We start from the raw sequence: 13,115 nt of genomic DNA on the forward strand, positions 1-13,115 counted from the left end.
ATACAGTCACACATGCCACAGCAACAGTTTGTACAGCACTAATGGCATCTGTCAACATCCGTACCAGCTGTAAATGCTCCTGTCAGCAGTCCCGTACCAGCAATAAATGAACCCTGCTGTCTGTACACCACACATGTGAAAGCTGAGAGTTCAAATGCACCGGAAATGCAGAGCCAGCTGAAGAATGTTCACTTGTGGTAGACAAAAATGCAGTAGCAGACCGAAAGTAGAGGTTTTTGGCGACAGAACTGTACCTAGCTGCATTCAATGCCCACACGTGTGATGAAAAGCTTCCGTACAGCTTGAAATGTCACATGCACCCCTGCACTTGGGTGCAAGGTGACACACTGGCTACATCAACAAGTGCATTATAGTTCCCAGATAGGAGATTTTGTCATATGCTGTGACCCCTTTGTGAGCCCTTGTCCAGGGACAGTCAGGCACAAGCTATGTAGGTCAGTCTCTCAGTAGGTTAAGTGTTTCCATCTTATAGTTTAGGTCTTAGCCTAGGTTAGGAGTCCCTTTAGGGTCCCCAAAGGCTGGACAGGTAAGCAGGGAAGGCAGCCTGCAAAGGCTGCCCGAAAACTCCCCTGGCAAATGAGCCAAGGAGGGCATTTTATAGGCTGGTTGTAGGCCAGCCAGTCTGTAAAACAGACTGAGTCTCTAAAACAGACTGAGTCAGTCTGTTTACAGACTGGGTTGGCTCAGTCCAGCCCTATAAAAGGGCCCCTTGGCTGCCCTGTTTTCTCATTCAGTTTGCTCCTGAGTCTGTTTTACAGACTGAGTCAGTCTGTTTACAGACTGGGTTGGCTCAGTCCAGCCCTATAAAAGGGCCCCTTGGCTGCCCTGTTTTCTCATTCAGTTTGCTCCTGCCTTCAGTCCTCCTACAGCTCCACTTCAGCCTCCTGTGCAGCCCCTGAGATCCTCAGATCTGGCCCTGCTCTAGCCTCAGTCCCTTGGCCATCAGTTCAGCCTGATCTGAAGGTGACCACGCAATAACAGTCGGAGGTTTGGACCAGCAAACAGAGAGAGGTTTGGACATTGTTTCCTCAGCTTTCTCAGCTCTCTTTTACACTTTACACAGCTCACTCTCAGCTCTATATTTCCGTCATCTCTCAGTTCTCTCATAGGATCTATCACTTCTAGCTTTTCACTCTCTCACTCACGCAGTAACCCTGCATTCCGCTAGACAGCACAAGCCTCTTCCTTGCCTTGCAGAAGCGTCCTACATCGTCAGTGTGGACAGCATCAAGGTCTCGGTATTGGTCGGCGTTGCCTCTCAGGTCTTTGGCTCTGCTATACGTGTTCACAATGAGCTCTTCAGAAGCGTGTTCCGTGCTCTCTTAAAGAGTGTTCTTTGTATTTCTCAGTTCTCCAAGTATAAAGCAAATTCTCCCCTGATTGGGGGAGGGGGCCCTCAGTGGGTACAGGGACCCAATTGGTTGTCGACTCTACTCTCTCTCTACCCTCATCTCCTTCCTCTCTCTATGGTAAACAACGCTCATTCCTCGCTAAAGGTTTAAAGGTCTTGCTGTGAATTACACGATCAAATAACCGTTGCATGTTACATTGGTATCAGAGCTTCGGTCTATATCCAGCTTGACTACCCCGAGTGTATGGTTGTGCTAAGATCCGGAAAGGACACACAATCAAGCACCATGGAAGGGTCATGAAAAGATTTCAACTGTGAAGACTTTGAAGAGGAGAAAGACTACCAACAAGATACGCTTCCGCCAAATGCTCAAGAAGTGATGGCGAACCTTCTAGAGCAGAATCGGGTCCTACTGCAGCAACTCGAAGAACATTCATCCCAACTGGAAGAAAGCAGAAGACAGCCCGACCAGACAAAACAACGCCTAGAGGAAAAAGAAGCAGAAAAGCTGTTGTAAGAAAGAAGAACCACAGATTTTGAAAAACTGCTCTTGTTGATGCGTGAGGAACGCAAAAATGAGGAGGCACTGCGACGCGCAGAGCTCGCCCAGGCAAAGAGGCAACAAAAGCTAGACCGAGAGGGCGCTGCAACTATGCACCCGCCGGTCGAGGCCAGGCGCGCGCTCTCAAACCTGCCACTAAGCCACTGGGATCATGGGTCCTACTCCCAAAGCCTCTCTATGGAGGAAAGGTCTATCCGCAATGCCCTCTCGCGCTCCTGAAGAGCCCTCCTCTGCTTAAGGGCATGAGCCTACTGCAACTCCTCACTGCTCCTCTAGATCGCATCGACCAACCCACGAAGCCTAGCCCTTGCAAGGTGTCGTCTCTAACTGCTGTCAAATCTCTGCCATGACCTATTGCATCTCCTCGTCTTGCGGGAAATCCTTTGGAATGTGGACCCCCTTTTGGTGGAGACCTTGGCGGGGCTGCTCTAAGTGGAGTACTACTGGAGAGTGGTCTGACATCGTGGTGCCTGCCAGAATCTCGGGAGAGCTGCCTCTATGCAGTGCCCAGTCCCCAACGTAGAAGCGGTCTAGCCTCTCGAGTAGTCCATCATGTCTCCTATGTCCGAAAGAGAGGAGGGAGCTGCCAGGTATCCTGCTAAACTCTGGCTCTCGCCACGGGTCTCTACCACTGATCATAAAGATGAACTGCTCCCAAGTGCTCCGCTCTGCTGTTGGCATCTCAGAGAAGGAGGCATGACCTAACTCGTCTTCCCCAAACTCCAGGTTGTTGAAGTCCCCTCCAACAATCCAAGAGTCTACATCCGGAAGACACTCTGCCAACCTCCTCCAAAAGGCCGAACGGTGTTGTCTGCATGCTGGGACATGCACGTTCAGGATCCAATCCTGGACTCACATCCTAACTCCCATCCAAACTGCCCATCCTGAGAAAAGCTTGCGTTTATCATAAACCTCTGGAGCCACTGTCTGTGAGACTGAGATGCAGACCCCTCCGTTCCATCCTACTGCAAGGGACCACACCTCCGGGCCTCTCCCCGGGAGGAGGTGGTGTCACCGCCTAATGTCTAATGCTAAGAACATATGCTTCAGAATCAAAAGGATATCCACTGCTCGGCCTACCACTGCCCTCTGCACCTCTTGCCAAAGGATCAGGTACTGCGGTTGACTACGAGCACAGTCATGGAGCCCGTGCACGTTCCACATCACTAAGGTCCAGCTCATGAGGACGGGGATGCATAAAACAAGGCTCTCCTAAGAGTGAGTGCCTGTTCCAAAAAGACTGCCTTATGTGATTTTGCCGAGGGCTTGGAGTACAAGTAGTCCATGTCTATACGTGGGCGTACTAGGATGGACACCGGCTCAATGTCAATCTTCCGTGCCCACTTCATCATGAAGGAGACTTCCATTCCAAACAACTTCACACACTTCTGAAGTGGCCAGTATTATGCTTAATCAACCTTTGCCTCCAGCGGCAATTTGATAACTCCTACCACCACACGACACATCGGCTTTTCTCGCGTGAAGCACAGCTGAAAGCTCATCCCAAGAGAGGCTGAGGTGTGGTCCCCTACAATGGGTAGAAATGGAGGGGTTTGCATTTTAGTATCCCAGGAGTTGGCGCCGTTTGCAACTCTTGGCGAAGTATCGGCTGTTGTGGCTACTATCTTGCACGATCGTGAAGTTGCGCACATTCCAACTTACCGTGGTCCACCTCATGGGGAGGTGGGGGGTGGCAACAGGGCCCTTCTATGTGTGGAAGCATATGTGACAACAGTGGACTTCCGAGTATTGAAACGGGGCTTGGATGTTAAGTAATCTGTGTCCATGCAGTGGTGCACCAAAGGCCTCCTTCCCTGACCCGTCTCCGCCTCCTCCACATCCTCCTCCTTGCCATCTCCGCCTCCTCCCCGCCATTCCTGCCTCATCTCTGCCTCCCTCCCCGCCTTCTCCCTCCTTCCTTCAGCCCGCCCTCCTCGCCGCCTCATATCCATTTCTCTGCCTCCCCTCTTCACCTCCTTCCTTGTCCACCTTCCAAGTGGCTTCCTCCTTTTTTCCTTTTCCTTCTTAGTAGCGAGAGGTTTTTGTGCTTGTTTGGAGAAAGAAAATCTTGGTGGTGACCCTTGGTCGAACCTTTGGCACGCCCATGGTACTGAGGTAGACAACGCCCGCTTCTACTTTCTCATCGTAGCATCCCGTCCCCTCTCTCCAGTCGGGGGGAGCCAAAGGGTAGGGGCTCGTCCTCCCAGTCAGCAGCTCTCAATTTTCAGCCTAACCATCCCTTACTACCACAGGACTTTTGGAGATTGGGACCCTGGAATTACCTACAGATTTCGGACTCTGAGAGGGGAGACGGGAAGGGCAACGGAGAGAGGAGGGGGAGCGGAGGAGGCAGAGAGGAGAGGCGGGAGGGACAGTGGGGGGCAGGCGGGAGGCGGAGAGGGGAGGCGGGAGGATCGGAGAGGGGAGGCGGGGAGGGGAGGCCGGAGGAGACGGGGAGAGGGGGCAGAGAAGGCAGAGGAGGAGGCGGGGAAAGGAGACCGTGGAGGAGACGGGGGAGAAGGGGAGGCGATGGCGGAGGAGGAGACGGAGGAGGGCTACAAGAAGGAGGAGATGGCAAGGAAGGGCAGCGGGAGCAGCCAGGCACTTCAGCAAGTTGCACATTGGCCACTGAACCAATGCGCAAGTTGGTTAAGTATGCATACCTTTTTATGCAATGGGTACTAAAGGCAAGCATTGAGCCAATCATGTAGAAGGCGCGTGCGCTAGACAAGCAGGGAATGCAAAGGTTTGTAGGCTTTGGCCGGGTCTACTGCAAACCCCGAGATCGGAAGGTCCCGGCACAAGAATGCCTGCAAAACTGATTTCTATAGGCAAGATTTCTTTTAACCCTGAATTTTGGAGTCCCTAAGGTAAGGGCTTTCTCTGAAAATTCAAGCAAAGTGGGAGTCGGATAAGTACCACCAACTCTACAACACTTGACTTTTGCTGTAAAACAAACCCCTTTTCTGAAATTACAGCAAGTCATTTTCTCTCTTGTATTACTAAAACGAAAGAATGGAAGGGGAAGGGAGATTTAATAATGAACTTGTCCTTTTTCCTCCACTACCAAAAGGGGATTGGGAGAGAATACCATCACTTCCTCCAGAAGAGGATGGTCTAGATGAGAGTTACACACATATTGAGTATGATAAACCACGCATAGAATTACCTTCATCTCTCCTTCAAGAATCTCTTGATAGGGAGTAGAAATGAAGGGAGAAATAAGTCCATCCAAGAGCAAGGCATTGAGTTTATGCCTTTAACTCAAAATCCCATACATATGGATTATAATCCAAGTGCAAGAGGGAGAGAGGAGTCTCCCATTGATAAGCTGGTTTCTCAGCTTAGCCATATGATTGAGCAGTCCATTATGACAAAATTAGGGACTAAGAGAGTGCTGAATTTTGGAGATGAAGATTTAAGTACCCCCTCGAAGAGAGCCAAATTCCAACCCCGAGAGAGAATAAAATTCCCAAAATATGATGGAGCAAGAGAGGCGAATAAAATCCTTAATTGGATTCGACATTTTGAGCTATATTTTTCCCATCAAGATAAGACCGATCATGAGAAGCTTGCTCTTGCCACATTGCATCTACAGAGGGATGATTTGTTGTGGTGGTGCTTAATACAAACGGGAAAAGAGACTATTCTTCAACGGTCCAAGTTTGTAGAGCAGCTTAAGGCCACTTTCATGTCTCCAAGGCATGAAAAAGAATTAACCTTCTGTTGAAAAAGATTCAGGCAATTTGATAACGAGCTTAATGCCGACTTTACGACCAGATTTTGAAAACTTCCTTTAGAGTTACCTAAGAAGAGTGAGAATGATTGAAGGAAGAAGTATTTAGCAACTGTAACCCCAAAAGTGAGGTATGAGATTGAAATGTTCAACCCAACCACCCTTAGAGATCTCACTAAATTGACTGAGATTGCTGAGAGGAAATCGAATCCTTGTAAGCCTTTCAACAAAGGAAAAGAGAGAGCTATTGTACAAAATGTTAACAGCCAATCACGTCCTCGATGGATACCATTTCCTTCCATGACTGACGATGAGAAGAAAAAGCTGATTTAAATGTTTTGGATGTAAGAAACATGAGCCAGGGCATCCATGGCATAAATGTCCTACTCTATTAGCCAAATTTGCCAAAACCAATTCTATAAAAGGGCAAGGCAAAGCATCCAAGCAGGAGGGTGAGGCTTCTACCTCCTCATCCCAGGACTCTACAGTGCATATAGAACCAAGAGTAAATGCTATCCATTCAACCAAAACAGGTGTATGAATGTGTGAACTGAATAGAGAGTAGGCATATTCATTGTAGAGTATGGATAGAGAATAAAGATTTTCTCCTCTATGTAGAGCATCTTATAAGATGAATAGGGCTGAAATAGAACAGTTGGAAAAAAAGAGATTGAAGGTCTATAGTTTCTATAGACTAAGTAGTTCTCCATCACAAAATCAACTATGGCCAAGGTTACCTAGTTCAATAACACATTTGGGGGAGCGAATCTTTTTAATACTGACCAGTTTGTTGAGAATATGTTTCAGCTTATTGAGCAGGTTATTATGAAGAGATTTCAGCAGCTTAGTATTCAAAAGAGGATTCTGGGCATAAAGCGATATTGACGAGGCACTGCAGTGGTACTATTTTGGATAATCAGCATAAAGAGGAACCAGAACTTGAAGATGAGATTTAAGTTCTGATTCAGAAGAGATCGTGTACTATCAAGAGAAGACTATTTGCAGATTATGAAGAGGAGATGCAAATGCAGAAGTAAAAGAGAAAAGCGTACGCAAGAGAAAAAAACAAGAGAGGATCCAGAAGAGAACTTCTGCCCATTCAAGCAAGAGGGAGTGTCGTGACGAGAAATTACTAATGTGTGATTAGTAGACATTAGAACATTATTACATATTATACGCCAATGGTGTAACATGTATTTATATTTATGATGGACACCGACTGAATTGTTATGGCGGTGGATCATCTTAGTAGATAGAACTACTTGAGCTGGAGCCATTGCTTCAGACGGCATCAGATTTTGACATGTGACACATATTTTATTAATAAAGATGTGCACCCACGTGTCTAGGTCCTAGGGGCAATAGGAAGGGAAGGGTGCAAGTGGTGCATTGAATGGTAGATGCATGGGTCATAGGCTAAGGGTACGTGTAAATGGGAAGATGGAACTTGAGTGATCTCAAGAGATATTAATGAAAGGGTATCACCTTTCATTGTGAATCTCACATAGCATTCTCTCTATTCACCTTCCATTCATCCGTCATCTCTCTCCCACCTTGCATGTAGGTCAAAAAGAGAAACAAATACTCTCACGAGAATGCTCCTCCCCCATTGGAGGGCCAATTGGCATTCAAATTCTCCATGCATTGCACACATTTGCATTCTTGAGAGTGTCTGTCTTGGGTAGTCCCCCGAAATGAATGTAGTATGTTTTTATGTGCCTTGATTTCATAAAAGGCTCCATTATTTCTTGTACCGAGTTAGGAGCCAGGGGCATTGTTTTGGAAGTACTTTGTTTTGATGTTTGTCCCATATGAAGCCTGATCGAGTCTCACGATGGTGGTGTATATTCACTAGACCTATGCACTGATCATGCATCCATGCTTAGACATGAGCCTTTAATCATGTTGAACCTTAAGCCATGAGAGTCCTTAATTCAACCTTTGAATCATGCTCAAACTTTAGCTTTTGAGAGTGCACAGGGTGCACACTTAGGATCTCACCATCATATTTGTCTTCTAGAGCCACTCACCCTAGTTCTCAAGGGGAATCTGCAGGATATCAGATTCCTTGTGTGAGTAGCTGTCCTACAGTTGTGTGAATGTGAAGTGTCCTAAAGTCCATTTGTTTGAGTGGTTGCATGGTCATTTGATCCTAGATTTGATTTCTTTTGTGTGTGACATCACATGAGGTACAGAGATATACCTACACTCACCTCACCTATGATGGGTGAGTGGGGCTTGCCCAGCCTATAAATGAGGCATTGCACTTTTGCTGGATCTTATCAATCACAACAGTCCATTGCCTTTCTCTCTATGCCGTAATGCGATTGCTTATCTCTATCTCCCTATATACCTGCAATCTAACACACTCATTCTCCAAAACAACCATCTAGCCATCCTTAACTATGTAGGATCAATCTATTATTAGTTTAGTTTCATGTTCTCTCAATTCCACATAGAGGACAGCTTTGTTCACTTCTTGTTGACATCAACGATCATCTCTTGCTTCGTTGACCTCACCTGATTGGTAATCATTTCCTGACTATAGAAGCAAGTAGTAGTGCTGGTGGATCTATATTACATTTGTGTAGTATCTCTTTGACAACTTTCTACTTTCCATGTCACAAACTCTCCTTTCCATAGCTGCAAGTCGGAGCTTGAGCTCTTGGACTCCTATTGTAGATAGAATGTGCTCCTAGAATCAAACTAAAACGGCCAAAAAGCAACCCTTCGTATCAGCTTGCCCCTCCTCCTCCACCCCACTGTGCCCTGGAGCTGACTCAAATGCATAGTAGTATGTGACATGTCTCTATGCTCGGTCTGCCTCAGTAGCCTGTGGCGTTGTCCCCTCTTGCTGCTCTCTGATATGTCGCCGTAGTGTCTATCTGTGCCAAGAGGCAGTGGTATTGCCCCCAAAACTCGTAGTAGGTTGGGTAGGTGCCAGAATGCTCCTCTGTCTCAACCTCCCCCAATGTGCATAGCCTGCAAAATCTTTGCTCTTTGGGTATCCCTGCCGCTCTCCCTGCTCCACCCTCGAAAGCTCAATCCCCCAAAAAGGTGTTGTGTACATGGCAGTCGGCCTCAGTAACGTGTTGAAGAGCCAACTCTTTGTCGGTGGGTCCTAGAAGAGTTCTCGAAGCCCTCTCTCTCTAGACGTACGAAGGCCCCTCGCGCTCATGTGAGTCGTGCTCTAGCTGCATGGATCATCATGAAAATTGGCCCTGTGAATACTGCCCCCAGGTATGTGTAGGCCTGCACTATCTCCACTGCCTCACCTCAATAAGTGAAGCTATGTTGGTGTAGCATTGCACATGAGGTGTTGAAGATCATACCCTTGGTTTTCCCAAGATTGACTGTCTGGTCTCTCTTGCGGTAAAACATCTCTAGGGCCTCCATATGTCTCTGTAATCCCTCTTCTGAAGATGATATGAGGACTATGTGGTCTGCATACATTAGTATATGTATCATCAGGTCAGCCAATAGTGATCACTCGCCTCTGAGGCGGTCTATGAAAGATGTGATCTCATCAATGTAGAGCATGAAGAGAGTTGGTGAGAGGGGACATCTCTGCTTCACCCCAATCATGCTCTCATCCAATCCGAGAGGGATATTAACATCCTTCAGAAGGCCTCACGGGTATATGAGACAAAGTGCACACCAGCTACTACATCTCTCAGTAGCAGAGAGTCAAGGAGTGCACATGGCATCTCAACTCGAGATTATGGGTTTAGATTTGAAATCTCTAATTAATGCCAGTCCGTCTCACTAACCGCCCATTTTCCCGATTTACGTGCATCCTTCACTTTAGTGATTTCATTACTGCTTTTTTGAGCTGGCATATCCTTGTAAAATTCAGCTTATTTGTCTCTCGGAGAATCTTAACTCTTCTTGCCTTCTCTCTAAAATAAGCCTGCACTATACAGCTGATGTCATTTAAATCCCATTCAACTTGTGGTATTCAGTTCTTGAAGCATGTGATTTTTTCGTCTTCTGTGTATCCTTCCTGGCAGCCAAGGCAGTCCCCCCAATGTGTAAAATCTTCTTATTTTGTATTATGGCTTCCTGCTCTTTTACTTCTACATGTATGTAGATCTGCTTTATTAATTTTGTTGTTGGCCACTATGGCAATCTCTTTCTTGGCTGAGCTGACTTTCATCTCCTTGACCGCGGGGACAAGCATTGGTGCTCATGGAGACGTGCTACATTTGTGTTAACCTTTGCAATGATTTCCTGCTTACCATTACTCTACATCACCTTCACCTTTCTTCCAAGAGCTGCATGTTGAAGCCTGAGCTCTCTTACCTCTTGCTGTAAGTAATAGATTTGCTCCTGTGGGTCTGAACTGAACCTCCGCTTGAATGTCAATGCATAGGGGCTGGTTGTTGACAAGGCTGCAATGGCGAAACACGTGGGTGCAATGGCAAAATACAAGGCTGCAATGACAAAATACGAGGGTTTGCTAACTGTGATCGTGGCAAATGTCTTCATCTGAGGAAACTCCATGGTAACCTTTGCAAATCTGAGAACCCCTATGCTGAAACTAACCCCCAAGCTAGGCCAGGGGTTCAGCCCAGCCTGGGGTGACCCGGACTTGAAAGAGAGAAGGATTTGAAGGGGCTGGCGGCACGACTTGGAATTGTCTTGGAATTGTCCTGATCTGCTGGCTGTGCTGCCCAGGACGCAACCTGCTACTGTGACTACCTGCTGCTGCATGCGACCGAACCCGAACCTGGACATGGACATGGACCTGCTGCTGCATGAAGTGACCGCGCTGCTGTTGTGTCTTTGTGCGCTGAAGGCAGCTGCTGCTGCTGCAGCAGTAGCAGCAGCCAGATCTACGGATGCAGGTGGAAGCGGGTGAGAGGCGTGGGAGGGAGAGAGAGAGAGAGAGAGAGAGAGAGAGAGAGAGAGAGATGAACCTAGGAACATGCCCACACTCATCCTTTGAAAACACAACAAATAGTGCAATCACTTACAATGATGAAAACCATAAACCCCCTCATGCATAGCAGAAACTAAACTTAATACTATGACATCCCCCCACAGATGTCATCAACACCCCAATCATGGGTGTAGGCCAAAGTACAAACAAATGCTCTCATATATACACCAACACACACTTGAGTCTTCATACTGAGTTTCTGTCAACGCTCGAGGTGAAGGGCAAACTCAGCTATTATGACGAAGGCTAGCATTAAAAAGTAGTCCACACACTCTCCGTTCAAGCTACAAAATTTCTCAATCAAAAGGGTGACTAAGTGGCGGCCAGTCCACGCCATTGTTCTCAAAGCTGTCCATGCCTCACCAATGGTTAGAGCATCCTCCGATCAGAGCCTTAGTTATAGATTTGACAATGCGGCGCTTTTTTTAGCTCTTCTTTGCTCCACTACTAAATCGTGAGATAATGTTAGCTAGAAAAGCTTTGGGCTCAGACACCAGTATGGTGACACCCCAAAATTGGTAGTATTGGATGCCTATTTGATCCTTACTGAGCTTGACAAGGCTCTCTCTCTTTCTTGATGCCAAGGGCAAAACCTTAAATTGAAGAATCCATAACATTCAAAGCCTAGTCGCTTTTTCAAGATCAGCTGGATAAAACCTCCAAGGTCCACTGCATTAGGTTTTGTGAAAAGTGCCAAGTCTGCAAGGGGCAATTGCGCAGTTTTCAAAACATGCCTTTAGATGGTTTTCCTAAACAAACTTTGATTTGAAAAAAAAGGCTAGAATACATTTTGAGTAAATACCTTGCACTCCAATTGTACTCTTCCGACTCTCCTTGCCATTTCTCGAAGCTGTGAATGAAGGGTTGCCAGATCCTCTCTTAACTTGGAGCTTGATTTTACTTTCTCTTGCCAAACAAAACAAGACAATAGTGCCACCACCTGCTCGATTGAAGCATCTTTCAGCACACCTTTGAATATTAACTCTGAAATTATAAGCTCATCTGCACTGGTGATTTCACACGCAACCTTTCCTTTCAGTTCTACGACGTCATCTGCTGTAGCATACCTTCAAAATCAAAACATCCAAGTTATGAGAGAACAGGTTTGAACATTGAATGAAAAGTTTGATTCCCCATCTTTATTGTTAGTATTATATTTTTAAAAAAAATAAAAGAAAGTGATAAGATTTTAGGTTCCATAGCCCAGTTAGCAGAGTAAAAGATCCCCAGAGAGTTCATAAATGCATGCAAGTAGATATTAGCATTCTGGAAAATAAAGGGAGAGCTATTAGAAGACAATGGCTACTCACCCCAACCGCCGCAACACACGTCTCCTGTATTTCAGTTCATCTTTAAATATAAGATTTGATGCAGCATGGACCTCCTGGCGTGCAGCTCTTACCAAATTCGCAATAGATTTCTTCTTGTGGAATGCTTTCAGCCTGTCATTAAGGACTGGAGAGGCTGCCAGCCCATGATTTTTAAGCAAACCTTCTACAGCTTCAAGCCTCCGAAGAGCTTTCCTATAGACACTGCTGTCCACCTGCAACCAGGGAAGACACAAAGAAAAAACATGATATCTGTGTCTGTGGCAAAGGCCATATCCCAAGTCCCCCCAAAGCTTTTAAAGAACTAAAACCAGTAGACAGCTGAGGATTAAATAGCAAAAGGAACTAGCATACGTCTTGTTACTTTCAACAAACACCAGTTAAAGCTTACATGCATGTCATCTTCAGGATCCAACATCTGCAGACCTTCTGGAAAGCGGCGCAAAACTTCTGAAACTTTTTTTAAAGTGGACTCCCGTGCATCAAGAGGCCGAAGATCTTTTGGAATATATATACGAACAGCACTCAGCTTCTCTATCTGGCAAACAATCACATGAATACAAATGCAAGGAGCCCTGTCAACAGGATTTAATGCGATGTGATGAAAGATCAAAACCACTTGCGAAACCCTTTTGGCGCTTGACCAGGGGGCTGACCCTTTACCTGGGAGAGAGGTACACATGCAACTAGAGATTCTCCTGTGTCATCTAAATCCACAAGCTGTACTGCTTGCCCTTTACTTTCTCCTTGACTCGATACACAGTTTGCTAGAACATCAACCATGTATCCTCTCTCCACTGCTTTTCCTCCAGTGCTGCCTACTAAAAAGCACAACACCACCAACCTTTTCAACAAGCAGGCATTTTCAGGATAACTTGCTGACACCGGGAAATTTTGTTACTATGGAGGTCTCATAGACCACGACTAAACAAATATATCTAGATGAATCCAGGAACATGCCCAAACTCATCCTCTAAAACACAACATAGTGCAGTTTCAATCTCATGACAGTCACTCATAAGGTTGAAAACCATAAACTCCATCACGACTACACAAAAATGCAATTCAAAATGACTGAGCACATAAGCTGCTTGGCTTAATAATGCCAAAGCTGCACAGTAAAAAGAAGGTATCCTATGCACTTTCTATCTTAAACTACAACTAGATGAAAACTA

The 13,115-nt window shown here is 46.2% G+C and overlaps 1 protein-coding gene across 3 annotated transcripts in view; it reads right to left on the reverse strand.

Moving 5' to 3' along the window:
- The window catches only part of MTR4 (RNA helicase, ATP-dependent, SK12/DOB1 protein), an 84,259-nt gene that overhangs the window by 23,166 nt on the left and 47,978 nt on the right, over positions 1–13,115 (reverse strand). For 2 of the 3 annotated variants that reach the window (XM_087399366.1, XM_087399368.1), the window contains 4 exons: positions 12,604–12,761; positions 12,332–12,478; positions 11,923–12,155; positions 11,415–11,679 (listed from right to left, as the gene is read on the reverse strand). In XM_087399366.1, the coding sequence (XP_087255492.1) occupies positions 11,415–11,679; positions 11,923–12,155; positions 12,332–12,478; positions 12,604–12,761 (803 nt within the window). The remainder of the gene's footprint in view (positions 1–11,414; positions 11,680–11,922; positions 12,156–12,331; positions 12,479–12,603; positions 12,762–13,115) is intronic. The other variant, XM_087399367.1, reaches the window with a different exon arrangement.

This window comes from Dipteris shenzhenensis, chromosome 28 (genome assembly GCF_047967505.1).
Source record: "Dipteris shenzhenensis isolate YYH24624 ecotype China chromosome 28, Dip_SZ_1.0, whole genome shotgun sequence".
NCBI lineage: Eukaryota > Viridiplantae > Streptophyta > Polypodiopsida > Gleicheniales > Dipteridaceae > Dipteris > Dipteris shenzhenensis.